Source organism: Microcaecilia unicolor, chromosome 7 (assembly GCF_901765095.1).
Source record: "Microcaecilia unicolor chromosome 7, aMicUni1.1, whole genome shotgun sequence".
In the NCBI taxonomy this organism is placed as follows: domain Eukaryota; kingdom Metazoa; phylum Chordata; class Amphibia; order Gymnophiona; family Siphonopidae; genus Microcaecilia; species Microcaecilia unicolor.
The window spans coordinates 308,759,884-308,775,367 of record NC_044037.1 but is presented as its reverse complement, the minus strand read 5'-3'; the positions used below and the strand labels follow the sequence as shown (position 1 = coordinate 308,775,367).

The window sequence follows — 15,484 nt, the reverse complement described above, 5'->3', positions numbered from 1 at the left end:
ATAAATATATGCGCTGATATTTGACCTATTTATCTATATATTATACGTTTGACTCAGATCTGGGAAAATCAGATCTAACGAGCCATCTGAGCCCAAATGTACAATCATCTGCATGTTGCCAATTTTCGGGGTCTATAGATATATCTATATGTAGAGTCCCTGATAGTCCGATATTCATATATATATATATATATATGTACTTTATACTTACATATTCAGCAGTGCTAGCTATACATATAGCACCACTGAATCAGGAATAATTTGAAACTGTTTATGATTAGATGTTTACAGTTATTTGCAAAACATTTTACTGAAAATTCATCAGGCACTTTTCAGACAGAAGATGAAATGTACAAAGGTTGAAGACTTTTGAAAGGCAATTTAGCCCCTTTTAATTTATCACGTGTCTCCTCGACTTCACCTACATTTTCTCAGCCTACCAGCACCTCCTTGACGTACTTAAGTTGGTATTTTTGAATTCCAGTAGTTTGACTTGCAATGCCTCTTTGCCTCAGCTATTACACCAGACCCCACTGTCTGAAGATGACTTGATGCTCAGGTGGCTGCTGACCAGGGACCTAGACAGGCTCTGTCTGTTTATAGGTAGCAGGTCCCATGTCATTCTTTTCCCCTTTGGGTTCCAGTCAAGGAAAGTCATTGATGGGACTTTTAATTTACTAGCCATCAATCTGAGTATTACTTCAGTTAATACTAAAGTCCCATCAATGACTTTTCCTCCATTCCCACCTTTTGGATAAGAGGATCATCCCAAGGATTATGGGAGGATTATTTATTCCAGCATACACAACATAGATCAGGACAGACGGATCTTCCAATTCAACACATGGGAGTCACAGCAAGGAGACCTTCCTCTTTATTTGTAGCGGTACAAAATATGTAATATATTTTTCATACAAAATATTCATAAGGATAATTAACCATAAGCAAATCTATACACAGACTTATAAACCCCCAAACAGTCTGGTTTCCTGTGAAACAGGAACTACAAGGAAAGAAACAAACTCTAGAACTGGCATGCCTTGATGGCTCCCAATATGTCTGACATTTATCAAGCAAACTTGCATGATTCAAGCTTCAAATGTATGATGGGATATTAGACCCCATCTATCAGCTGATATATGGTACTCGACCTATCAGAGATTCCCCAGACAGTGGGAACTCTGTCACTGAGACATCACAGCTGGAGAGACCGTTATCAAAGGGACTCCACCGATGAAGGAAACCCTATCAAACAAACTTCACAGATAGAGAGGTGAAACTCTTTCAAACATCTCAGACAGAGAAGACCTTGTCACAGAGACTGCTTGAACAAAGAGAGGGAATCCTGCTATAGAAACTGACCAAATAGAGAGAGCTTTGCCACAGAGGCTCTCTCGCAGGGACCCCAAAGAAAGAAAAAAGAAAGAAAGAAAGAAAGAGAGAGAGAGAGACAGAGAGTCCCTGTCACAGACTTTCCAGAGAGAGAGAGAGAGAACCCTGTCACAGACCTCTTGGACAGAGAGAAAGAGAGAAAACCCTGTCACAGGCCTCTTGGACAGAGAAAGAGAGATCGAGAAAAAGAGAGAACCTTGTCACAGGCCTCTTGGACAGAGAGAGAGAGAGAGAGATCTCTGACTTCCTAGACAGAGAAAATACCCTGTCACAGAGAATCCTCAGACTGAGGAAAACTTGTCACACAAGTTCCCCAAATAGACAAAACCCTGTCACAAAGTCTTCAAAGACACAAAAACTCTGTCAGATTTTCCCTCTGTCACATTCACTAGCTACTTTGCTTCAATTCTTTAATTACAATACACTGAAGATCTAGGACCCTGTGTCAGACATAGTTCTATGTTTCTATCTATGGCTGAGGGTCCTGCCTCTCCCTTTCTCTCTCAGTCAGGGCCCTGTCTCACTGTGGGCTCTATCTCATACTCAGCTGTATCTTTCCAAGGGCTCTACCTCACACACAGCTCTTCCCTTGTCTCAGTGAGGGTCCTGTCTCGCACACACCCTGTCTTTCTGAGGGCTGTGCTTCACACACAGCTCTGTCTCTCTCTCAGTGAGGGCCCTGTCTCACACAGCTCTGTCTCTCAGTGAAGGCTCTATCTCACGCTCAGTAAGGACTCTGCCTCACACACAGCTCTCTCTCTCTGAAGGCCTTTCCTCAGACACAGCTCTCCATGTCTCTCAGTGAGGGCTCTGCCTCATGCTCCGTTCTGTCCCTCTGAGCTCTTTCTCTGTGTATCTTCCACTGAGCACCCTGCCTCTCTGTATGAAGACTTTGCATCGCTTCTCTCTCCTCTGCTGGCCCACCTCACTTTTCATTATCCTTATCATTACAATCAGCATTCCAGTGCACATAAACACAGCTGGCCTGACATTTCATAGAGAAATCAACCCCACCACAAACTGACTGAGCCTCTCTTCCACGAGAAGTCATCAGGCTCTAACAACAAGACCTTTTCACCTTCAACATCCACTGAAAATGATGTTAGGTACATGTTCACACCCTGCATACACAAACATACACGACAAAGCATCCATTTGCAATAGTGTGTGTATAAACACATGTAGGGACCTGTATATTCATATGGAAATACATATGCATCATGTATAACTATGTATATCTATAACTGCATTTATAGATACGTTCAGCTTGCTGATAGAGACACTCAGATACATTTAATGCACATATACACATCCAGCAAGCTAGAATCAGACATGCCAGAGGAACAAGAATGTAGACATAAGCAGGCATACCTCCACTCACACAAGCACTCATATCCATTGTTCACAAAGATCAGACATCAGATAAGCACAAACATACATGCACAGGTACACAGACAAGCATACCAAGGAGAATATTATAGCAAGCATGCACACAAACCTGAATTACAAGTACACACACACACCCTACGTGTATAAAGAATCCTGCATGCATACACAGAGCTGTGTGTGTGCACAATGACCCTACCTGCCTAATGTCTTTCATGAACATACACATGGCTCCCATGTAGACATACAGCCTCCTACATACACACATGTACACAGACACTGATGTCAGAGCAGAATTCCAGCTTGTACAGCTTAGTCCAGGCAGCACTTTCCTTGTTTTGACTTTTAAATGCAACATCCATGAAGAATGAAGAGAAGGGCTGAGTACCCTGTAAGAAAAAATGACAAGATCCTGATCCCACCCATGGCTGAAGTTCTGGAACAGTCTCCCAGCAACTGCTACATCTGCAGCAAAAGAACACATAAAAACATGAGCCACCCCTCCAGCTGATAACTGCTCCCCTCCCTGACCCCACACACATAACCCACAGGTAACAGAGTCAGAAAATTTCTTTGATGTATAATATATATCTATCTAACTTCCCCAGTGAAAAGACAAAGCTACAAGCTGCAATTTTTAAAGATCCTGGACAGGCAATCACATAATTCTCTGTTAGTTGGGTTGTCAGAACTTGATTGCTTTGACTACAGCTGCTTGCTGCTATAGACAACTGCCTAGTCTGCTTAAAGGTTAAGCCGACACTGGGCAAACCACACTGCTAGCTGCTTCTGCTATTCCAATTTTCTACCTTGTTCACTCAATGAAGTTACATGGAAATACTTTTAAAACATATAGGAGGAAATATTTTTGTACTCAACAAATAGTTAAGCTCTGGAATTCATGTCAAAGGGGTAAAAGGAGCACTCAGGGAAGAAAAGGCCATAGCAGAGAGATTAAATTAATTCTTTGCTTCAGTTTTCACAGAGGAAGATGTGGGAGAGATACCAGAGACCAAGAAGTAGCGTGATCAACATGGCACTTCCAAAAAACCAAGGAGACGAATGATAAAAGATGGTTCTCTAATAGTAAATGAGACTCGACACGGCACTGTGTTTCGGCGAACAACGCCTGCCTCAGGAGTCTGTATGTTGTAAAAACCAATAAGTGGAACTGAAAAAAGAGGGAACCAAATCAAGCCTTTAAAAAGACTAGTGATTGCTGACACAGCGATATTCTTGTTGGGCTCTCATTGTACTCAACTTTCCTCACACTTTCGTTGGTTCTTTTATCTAAGTGCTTGGAAAACTTACCGATCACTAGTCTTTTTAATGGCTTGATTTGGTTCCCTCTTTCTTCAGTTCCACTTATTGGTTTTTACAACATACAGTTTCGTTATCTAAGTGCTTCAAACACTTACCAATCAAGACCCTAAATAACTCTTGATTCATTAAGTCAAAAGTAGAGGTGAGATCAAGCTGGATCAGTAAGACTTCCTAACCAGTATCAAGTTGGCAAGTAATATCATTGATCATTGAAAAAGAGCAGATTCTGTGCTGTGGCCTTTACAAAGCTTGATTGAAATGGGTGAAAGGAGTTACTAGAGTTTCAAAAATTGAGTATTTGGGAGAGTACTGCTTTTTCACATATTTTAGAGATGTAAGGAAGATTTGCAACATGATGAAAATTAGAACACTCTAACAATAATCTAATACTAATTAGTGAATCTATGCTTATGTTTATTGAAAAATTACTAGAACTGAAAAAAATTCTATTAAAAAAATAAAGAAAAATCAGCAGAGAGAGAGAGAGAGAAAATTTGCACATTGTTACAGGAGTGGACAAAAGGGAGAAACTTAGGAGCTTTACATGGCAATGGTCGCAAAGGAACTTCCACGCATGTTCAAAAAAGAATTTTTTGCAGTGAACTTCCCCCTACAGTCTACAAGGGCAGAAAAAGGTAAGATAGTGTATTTAGATTTGAAAATTAACTATATGGTGCTTTCATCCTCTGACCTAAAACATGCACCTTGGAATGCTAGGAACTATTAGGGAAGGGATGGTGAATAAGACCAAAAATACTATAATGCCTTTGTATTGCTCCATGGTGAATCCACACCTTGAGTATTGAGTTCAGTTATAACGGAATTAGAAAAGGTTCAAAGAAGAGCGACCAAAATGATAAAGGGGAAGAACTCCTCTTGTATGAAGGAAGGCTAAAGAGGAAGGCTCTTCAGCTTGGAAAAGAGACGGATGAGGGGAGATATGATTGAGGTCTACAAAATCCTGAGTGGTGTTGAACGTGTAGAAGTAAATCGATTTTTTACTAGTTCCAAAAGTACAAAGACGAGGGGATACTGTAGGAAGTTACATGGAAATACTTTCAAAACAAATGGGAGGAAATATTTTTTCACTCAATGAGTAGTTCAGCTCTGGAACTCTTTGCCTGAGGATGTGGTAATAGCGATTAGCGTATCTGGGTTTAAAAACGGTTTGGACAAATTCCTGTAGGAAAAGTCCATAGTTTGCTATTGAGACAGACATGGGAAGCAACTGCTATGGAGTGTTGCCACAATTTGGGTTTCTTCCATGTACTTGTGACCTGGCTTGGCTACTGTTTGGAAAACACAATACCGAGCTAGATTGACCATTGGTCTGACCCAGTATGGCTCCTCTTATGTTCTTATGTATGTTCTTGCAACATGGATTTGAAGTTTGGATCTGATTACTCACCTTTCATAATCTGACCTTTAGGTGAGTTACATTTAGGTAATGTAGTTATTTCGCAGCGCAAGAGAATTTACCAGGTAAGTTTTGTACCAGAGGCATTGGAGGGTCAAGTGACTTGCCCAAGCTCTGAATGTTGTGGAAGTTGATGTATACATTTAGCCAGACTGAGAAGCACAGCTTAAAACATGGCCAATTTATCTAGGTAAAAGTACTTTGGCAACACACGTAAAAATTGTCATGTCAATGAAGTTTCCCATATCTGAATTTTATGGACAGGAAGTAGAAGGAAATTAAAAAAGACTAGGGTAAGCAAACAAGGGAGAAACGGAGGAGTGAAGTGGGAGAGCTGCCCCTGTACCTTGTGCCCTTGGGACAGATGCCCATCCTCAGGACCTTCCTCTGTAACAATCTCTGGCTGTCTCCTTGTGGACTGTCCTTCTTCAGCCCGGCTCCCCATTGGCTGATGGGAAAAAGAACCTGGGGTTCTGTGTACTGTGCCTGCATCTAGGGAAAGAACAGCAAAGAGAACGAAATGTTGGGAAAGAAACATGAAGCCCTGTGGTTGTTCTCTTTGTCCTTCTGTGTCTCAGAGTCCCACAGCACCTCCAGTCCTGACACTGCAGGGACAACTACAGTGATAAGAGAGTAGGATATGGTGACAACCAAAAGAAAAGAGGGAAGTACAACAGAGAGAGGATGCATGGAGTCAAAATACCTGTAATTCCCCCGTACTGGTGCTGGAATCCGCTTTGCAAAGCAGAGGACTCCTCTATGGGAGGCTGTGCCATAGGAAGAGGATAGCTGGCAGAGTGAGGCATGGACATGTGTGTGCTCAGTGCAGCTGTGTCCTCCTGTATACTGTCAACACTCTCATCGCTACCCTCCCTGTGCCACACATGTCGCTCAGGCTCCATCTGTGTGTGCCGCTGGTGTGCCTGCAGAGAGGGGTGAAAATTGAACCAGACTTTAGAGACAGCCCCACTCTAGAAACAGGGAGGGAGAGAAAACGTACTGTAGCCTCACATAAATGCAAAATTGGAATAGGGCAGGAAAACCTATGATATAACTAAATCCATGAATTTAGCAGTAAGGTAAAACAGGATTTTTGGAAGTCTCAAGACTCATCTCTTTGCGTTGTTTCATATTGGGTTCATGAAATATACGTTATATTGATTGTATTCTCTTGTTACTATGTAAGCCGCATTGAGCCTGCGATGAGCGAGAAAGCACGGGGTACAAATGTAATAAATACTTATGTAACATATGTTTGTGCTTTTAGAAGTCCTGTTCTTTTTTTGGATGTCTGAACACTGGCATTTAAATGTCCATATTGCATGGACGTCCAAATCCTGATTTTATAAAGTCAGAATATAGGTGTCTAAAACTGTAGCTAATCTGTATGGCAAGGGGGCGTGGACTGGGTGTGTTTTGCACAAGACTAGAGAGGAGCCAAAATATGGATACCCAACTTTGATCTCAGAAGGGGAAGGGATGGCTATTTCTAAAAAGATGGACGTTGTTATTTAGATCTGGTACTTGGCATGTCCAAGTTAAAAAAGGGGGCTCTCAATGAGCAGCTGCCACACTTCCACCCACCCATGTCAGACCAGATCTCACTGAGTAAGGAAGCAAATGCAGGATTTTTAACACAAAGGCTCCTTATACCATGCTGAAAACCCTGCATTAGCTAATGCAACTTAGTAAAGGAATCTCTTATTTATTTATTTATTGCATTTGTACCCCACATTATCCCACCTTTTTGCAGGCTCAATGTGGCTTACAGAGTAGGTTATGATAAAGACAGTGCCTAATTTAAATACAATTGATCTTAGTTTTATTATACATTATTGGGACAAGACTTCTAATTTATGATGAACTGCGTTGACATCTGTTTTGTACTGATGTTTATTTGTATTGTATTACTCAGTGTGTGATGCACATTGTATGTGAAATAGTATACCGAGCTCCTATTTCCTCAGCAAAATTGATTAGCTAATAGAGAGTGACACGGTAATAACATGGTTACCACAGAAATACCGCAGTAATGGGAAACTTAAAAAAAAATGATGTGGTACTACTGCAGTAAGAGTAAGGCGTTACACAGTACTGCCGTGGGAGTGGGGACCGCCCTTACTTTATCTTCATGGTAATGGGGATAAAGGTCTGGCTGCCCAGTTCTGCCCTACCTCCCCAAGCCTACCTTAACTCGCCCTGGGTACAGAGAAAGGCGACGAAAATGATAAAGGGGATGGGATGACCTCCTTATGAGGAAAAGCTAAAGCGGCTAGGGCTCTTCAACTTGGAGAAGAGATGGCTGAGGGGAGATATGATAGGGGTCTATAAAATAATGAGTGGTATGGAATGGGTGGACGTGAATCGCTTGTTTACTGTTTCCAAAAATACTAGGACTAGGGGGCATGTAATGAAGTTATTAAGTAGTAAATTTAAAACAAATCAGAGAAACTATTTCTTCACTGACTGTGTAATTAAACTCTGGAATTCACTGCCAGAGAATGTGGTAAAAGCAGTTAGCTTAGCGGGGTTTAAAAATGGTTTGGATATCTTCCTAAAACAGAAGTCCATAAGCCATTATTAAGATGCACTTGGGAAAAATCCACCGCTTATTTGTAGGATAAGCAGCATAAAATGTTTGTACTGTTTTGGGATCTTGCCAGGTACTTGTAACCTGGATTGGCCACTGCTCGAAACAGAAGCTGGGCTTGATGGACCTTTGGTCTGTCCCAGTATGGCAACACTTGTGTTCTTATTTTGTAGAATCTATATTATGCATCCTAGACACTATGGTCTGAGTTCTTAATATATGATCCCCTAGAACTGTCAAGGTATTGGCAGAATATAAGACCCAGATGTAAAGTAATGCTTTTGTTTGATAGTTGGGTGGTAAACAAACAATAAAATAATAATAATAATAAAACTCTTTGGGGTTCAATCGTGCAGATTTATTCTGTACGACAATTTAATTCTTACCCAGTTATGTAAGCATCTGATTCTAATTAGCTAATAGAAAGTGACCCGGGGACAAAAATTTGTTCCTATTCCCTCCCCACAACCAAACTTTTTTTCCTATCTCCATCTTATCCTCGCTGTCAAGCAGAGTTTCTAAGTCCATCCTCTCACCATCTCTGCAGTCTTAATTTTCTTCCCCATGTCTCCCCACTCAAAGCTTTGAAAATTGACCCCAGTATTTATTTATTTATTTATTTGTTGCCTTTGTATCCCACAGTTTCCCACCTCTTTGCAGGCTCAATGTGGCTTACAATACATCAGAAATACATGAAAAAGTATACATTAGTGATAACTGAAGGATTTTGGGTAGCATGATAATGATAAAACATGATAGTATTTTAACAATCAAACATATTAAGAAATATTTATAGTTAAAATAATCCATATATAATACTAATAATAGTATTACAACATAGGAAAGTTTAATTTTACTTCCATTTAATTTCAATATATTCCATTTTTATAACACCAGGCTTCCTAAGGAAGATTACAACAACAGTTAAGATGAACCTACCAGGAAACAGGATATTCTCACTGAAATCTGGCCATGTATTACTGTATTCTATAGAACAGTGAATAAATGTGTAACAAAATACACTGTTTATTACTGCTCTTTCTACCAGCTACAATAATTTTTTAAACAGTTTTAGTGAGATTGAGTTTTATTTCATAATATGGGAAGCTGTCAAATAAGTTTAAAAAATGTTTTATCCTCCACCTTTTTAGGCACTGCCTATCCAACTGTAACAGCTTTAGGCTTTTTTACAGATGGACCATATAAAGGCAGTCCCTTATTTCTAATAATAATTAGTTATTGTTTTCAATAGCGTTTGCTATTGTTTTGGGTGAACTAAAATGGCGGCAAGATCCGCCTAATGCCGGAAAGCTCCAGCTTTATCCTACAACAATGGAACAAAATGAAAATGTCTAGGGCCAAAATCAAGACATTTTGGGTAGACCTGTTTCAATCACGACTAAGTGACCAAAAGGTGACCTAAATGACTAACTGATCCATCGAAGGGATTAAGACATAAATCTGTTTCTTCCACAGTAGTCACTGACCCCCTCCCACCCCCCAAAGATGTGAAAGAAACAGTACATACCTGCCTCTATGACAGCTTCAGGTGTTATGGCCAATCCTATTAAAGCAGAAAGCAGGTCCCTGAAGTAGCCTAGTGGTCAATGCAATGCAGTGTAGAGAAGGGGACCCAGGCCCATATCCCACTCTGACTGGTACACTTGTGGTGGAAAGTGTGAGCCCTCCAAAACCTACTGTACCCACATATAGGTGACGTCTGCAGCCATAAGGGCTATTGTAGTGGTGCATATTTGAATATAGTAGGTTTTTGGAGGGCTCACCATACAATATAAGGGGGTAACGGTGAGATATGTACCTGGGACCTTTTATGTGAAGTTCACTGCAGTGTCCCCTAGGGTGCTCCACTGCTCTGCTGGGATGTCTGTGTGGCCAGTCTACCAAGAATACTGCCCCCCCCCCACCCCATACATCCCAATGGCCTGTTTTTGTATGTTTTTCCCTTGAAATTTTTTTTTAATGCTCATAAAAGATAGATGCATAGAGCATAAAAATGTCTAGCAAATAGCCATTGTCGAACAAAAAGTTGGACGTTTTTCTGGTTTGAAAATGGCCTTGTTTGCAATTGGATTTTTAACGGCCAAAGTCAGATTTAGACATCATATCGAAAATCCCTCTCTATGTGTTATAATCAAAGTATTGCTAACAGTATTTAACTTGCTATTGAAGATGTCTTCCCCTGTCCCTTGAGTTGTATATCACTTTATTTATTTATTACATTTGTACCCCACATTTTCCCACCTATTTGCAGGCTTAATGTGGCTTACATAGTACCGAAGAGGCTGTTGCCAATTCGGTTGATAACAGATACAAAGTTATATTGTGGTCAGATGAGGTAGGTGTGGATCAGGCATCAAGGGGTCGAAGGAAGTGAAGATTATAAATTGTCCAGTACGATCATTAGTTATGCTGTGTTGCTGGATGCTGGGATTTATGTTGGATCGGTGGGATAGGCCTTTTTGAAGAGGTGAGTTTTGAGTGATTTCCTGAAGTTGAAGTGGTCATGGATTGTTCTCATATTACATAGTAGATGACGGCAGAAAAAGACCTGAATGGTCCATCCAGTCTGCCCAACAAGACAACTCATGTGTGCTACTTTTGTGTATACCCTACTTTGATTTGTACCTGTGCTCTTCAGGGCACAGACCGTATAAGTCTGCCCAGCACTAGCCCCGCCTCCCAACCACCGGCTCTGGAATAGACCGTATAAGTCTGCCCAGCACTATCCCCGCCTCCCACCACCGGCTCTGGCACAGACCGTATAAGTCTGCCCAGCGCTATCCCTGCCTCTCAACCTCCAGTCCCGCCTCCCACCACTGGCTCTGGCACAGACCGTATAAGTCTGCCCCGCACTATCCCCGCCTCCCACTACCGGCTCTGCTATCCAATCTCGGTTAAGCTCCTGAGGATCCTTTCCTTCTGAACAGGATTCCTTTATGTTTATCCCACGCATGTTTGAATTCCGTTACCGTTTTCCTCTCCACCACCTCCCGCGGGAGGGCATTCCAAGCATCCACCACTCTCTCCGTGAAGAAATACTTCCTGACATTTTTCTTGAGTCTGCCCCCCTTCAATCTCATTTCATGTCCTCTCGTTCTACCGCCTTCCCATCTCCGGAAAAGGTTCGTTTGCGGATTAATACCTTTCAAATATTTGAAAGTCTGTATCATATCACCCCTGTTTCTCCTTTCCTCCAGGGTATACATGTTCAGGTCAGCAAGTCTCTCCTCATATTATCATATCATACAGCCCTGAGAACCATTGACGAAATAACTAACTTTCGCAAATCTTTGAAGACACATCTCTTCAATAAGGCCTACAAAGAGAACCCCTAGCCTTACAAAACTACCTCACCTACCCACCCAGTTATTAAAATCCACCATCGCTACTATCCTGCCCAACACCTTCCTTCTCTCTTCCCTTTCTTAATCTCTGTATATTACTAATTGTATCTGATATCCTGGAATGACTATGTCATAACAAAACTCTGTAAGCCACATTGAGCCTGCAAATAGGTGGGAAAATGTGGGATACAAATGCAATAAATAATAAATAAATAAAATATGAGACAAGTGAGTGTGGTGTACAATACTGGAGTTGCTGATTCTTAATCTGTCTTTTTTCTTTTTAAACTTCAACTAACAGCCCCCTAAAAATATAAGCTTCTACCTGTTTTCTAAAAGTAAAATAACGAATCCGTTTAGCAGATGATTTTGCTGCACAAAGGGATTAGTATGGCTCTTCCTATGGATTGTACTAACCCTTCTTCTCCATCTATTCCTAAATTTTATAAGCATAATCCATGTTGGCTCATTCTATGCATAAAGTTCTGCATATAGGGGGTAATTCTATAAACATGAATCAGAGGTGCCAAAAACTGATAGTTACATGCAAATGTGCACTAGATACTATTCAAAAAAGTCCTGCCTAAGTTCTACATTATGTAACTACAGGGGGCAAATTCTTGGGCAGAACATGGAGAGGCCATGGGAGTGTCTCAAAGTGACAAATGCAACATGTTCAATACTATTAGTTATATCCATCACTTGGCACATATAAGTGCATCCCTTTATACCCACCATCGACAGCGGTATAACTGTGGCGTGCATCTTGGCACCCAGCGCACAGCCTTGGCATGCCTAAATGAAGGTGCCAATTTACAGAATTGCCCGACCATCAGAAATGTGAAAAAGACATGTGGTTGGTGTCAGAACCAGCTGCATAAGTCTTTTTGAATACTGGGCTCATTGTTTTTACTTTGTACATTATTGTTAAATATGGCTTAAATTTTATCCTTTTCATTGAATAAGAATGGTTTCAATTAAAATAGGTATCATGGTAAGAACTTCTTATTGTACTTGGCATTCACAAACTTTTTCGGCACTATAGTTCGTGCAGTTGAAGAGAGGTGTGTCAGGTTTGCCTCCTGCAAATATAGGGTGGGGCTGCAGGATTACTTCATGTGGGAAGGGGGTGGGACTCCAAGCTCACTTTGCATAGATAAAAGGCAGAGCTCCAGGCTTATCACAATGGAAGCGGCTGTTGCCGTTCCGGGCTTATTTCAGCGTAAGTAAGTGGGGCTTCAGGGCTACCTCATGCAGGCAGAGAGCACAGATACTGGTTTATCTCACTATAAGTAGGTGGAGGAGATCCAAGCTTACCCCGTGCATGTAGAGGGCATGCAGACTCATCTCGGTTGATCCATATTCAGAGAAGATCATGCTCTGTAGTTGCCCTTCCCATGCACTGCTTCCTGAACTTGATGTTCTTGCATCCATTCTGCACAAATAAGGAAGTATTGATGAGGGTCCCCATCACAGGAATCTGTCAGTTGTTTCCAGACACACCCTCCCCTTTCTATACACATTATTCTGTTATTAATCTCACTTTAATTTTCTTAGGACACAGAGGAATCTCAGGAGGAGACCCTGAAAGTAAGTCTTTGTCTGTTAATGAGTACTCAAAGAACTGGTGTAGCACAGAATGACCAAGCTTGATTTAAATATTTTTTGTATTTGGCACAAGCAAGACATCGGAACTTTTTAGAATTTATAGGTATTTAGAATATGCAATTACTTACCCATGGCAAGTGTTCTCTGGTGGCAGCAGCAGAGTGAGCCATGGACATGGGTCATTGGACTCTCACGATGGCTTGGAGGATGTTTCCAGAGCTATAAAGGAAAGGTTCCTAGGTATCCACAGCATCCAATGCACCACTAGGCCCACAGCTACTCAGTTTATCAGCAAGAAGCAGAGGCCAACTCTCCAAAAAGGAGCCTGAAAAATTAGGTCTTACCTGATAATTTTCTTTCAGATGAACCCAGAGACTTATAGGTTGTGACCATCTACCAGCAGGTGGAGATAGAGAGCGCTGATTGAGCTCTCATATAGGACGGAATGCTTCTTGGTCAGTCAGTATTTCTCATAACAAAGCAGAAGGGAACAGAATTATAACGTTTCTCCTTCCCCACAGGGAAAAGTAATAAACCAACAGTCCGTCTAAAATGTAAAAATGCAGCAACACGATCCAAGAGAGAGAACTAGCCAATAGAAAGCGCTGGAAAAACAGGTTGGGCCTTTAGATCCATCTGTTGCAACTAAAGGAAAGAAAATTATCAGGTAAGACATCATTTTTTGTTCCTTAGTGTCAGCAGCAGATGAATCCAGAGACTTGTGGGATGTAGCAAAGCAGTCCTTAAGTAAGGTGGGAACCTGAAGCTCCCGCGGATAGCACCGATACTCCAAAAGATGTATTCGACTGAGCAGACACATGCAAACCCTAGCATCTGAAGAAGGTATACAAGGAAGACCATGTCACTGCCCTACATATTTCCTCCAAGGAGAACAGACAGGCTTCCGCCCAGGAAGTCACAACAGCTCAGGTAGAATGTGCCCAGAATCTGTCTGGAAGTGGTTTAGTCACTAGTAAATATGCAGATGCAATAGCCTCCTTGACCCAGCATGCAATCATGGCTTTGGAAGCCACATTACCTTTTTGAGATCCTGAGCAAAGTATGAACAAATGATCTGACCAAAGGAACTCATTGGTCACATCCAAATAGTGTAGAAGTACACGGCGAACGTCAAGCAAGCGGGAAGAAACAAAGGTTGATTGAGAAAAAAGGCAAAAAACACCTTAGGAAGGAAAGACAGGACTGTGCGCACCGTAACCCCTTTAGAAGAAATCTGGAGGATCTTGACAGGACAAAGCCTGGAGTTCCGAAACTCTGCTTACTACTACTACTACTACTACTATTTAGCATTTCTATAGCGCTACAAGGCATACGCAGCGCTGTACAAACATAGAAGAAAGACAGTCCCTGCTCAAAGAGCTTACAATCTAATAGACAAAAAATAAATAAAGTAAGCAAATCAAATCAATTAATGTGAACGGGAAGGAAGAGAGGAGGGTAGGTGGAGGCGAGTGGTTACAAGTGGTTACGAGTCAAAAGCAATGTTAAAGAGGTGGGTTTTCAGTCTAGATTTAAGGTGGCCAAGGATGGGGCAAGACGTAGGGGCTCAGGAAGTTTATTCCAGGCGTAGGGTGCAGCGAGATAGAAGGCGCGAAGTCTGGAGTTGGCAGTAGTGGAGAAGGGAACCGATAAGAAGGATTTATCCATGGAGCGGAGTGCACGGGAAGGGGTGTAGGGAAGGACGAGTGTGGAGAGATACTGGGGAGCAGCAGAGTGAATACATTTATAGGTTAGTAGAAGAAGTTTGAACAGGATGCGAAAACGGATAGGGAGCCAGTGAAGGGTCTTGAGGAGAGGGGTAGTATGAGTAAAGCGACCCTGGCGGAAGATGAGACGGGCAGCAGAGTTTTGAACCGACTGGAGAGGGGAGAGGTGACTAAGTGGGAGGCCAGCAAGAAGCAGATTGCAGTGGGCTGATACCTGGATTTCTGATTAAAACTAGGCTGCCCCAGACAATAACACCTGGTATCTTTAAAATGAGAGCGAGTCTGACCCGACTGGAAAGAATGTTTAGACTTGTCCTCAGGAAGATGCTGATTCTTTGAGTCACCCAGATCTTTCACTAACTTTGCTAAGTCCTCACCAAACAACAGCTTGACCTTAAAAGGGAGCTTAACCAGTCGCTGTATGAAGCTGCATCTGCTGCCCAGTGGCGCAACCACAGCGAACTATGGGCTGTGACCATCAAAGACATCTACTTGACTGATGCCCGAATCAAGTCATACAAGGAATCCACTAAATATGTCAGCCCCATCTCCACATCTGGCAATTTAGTAGGAGGCTGTCGGATTCCTGGAAGGAATCCGAAATCTGTTGCACCCAGCTAAGGCGTGCTCTAGCAGCATACGAGATGCAGATAGCTGCTTGCAGAGAGAGAGAGCA

At 41.8% G+C, this 15,484-nt stretch overlaps 1 protein-coding gene across 5 annotated transcripts in view; it reads right to left on the bottom strand.

The window, feature by feature from the left end:
* Positions 1-1,511: 1,511 nt before the first annotated feature.
* Positions 1,512-15,484, bottom strand: part of ATG9A (autophagy related 9A) — a 110,812-nt gene continuing 96,839 nt past the window's right edge. For all 5 annotated transcript variants that reach the window (XM_030210019.1, XM_030210016.1, XM_030210017.1 and 2 more), the window contains 4 exons: positions 12,791-12,908; positions 6,222-6,441; positions 5,865-6,010; positions 1,512-3,243 (listed from right to left, as the gene is read on the bottom strand). In XM_030210019.1, coding sequence (XP_030065879.1) covers positions 3,238-3,243; positions 5,865-6,010; positions 6,222-6,441; positions 12,791-12,908 — 490 coding nt within the window. In that variant the 3' untranslated portion in view covers positions 1,512-3,237. The remainder of the gene's footprint in view (positions 3,244-5,864; positions 6,011-6,221; positions 6,442-12,790; positions 12,909-15,484) is intronic.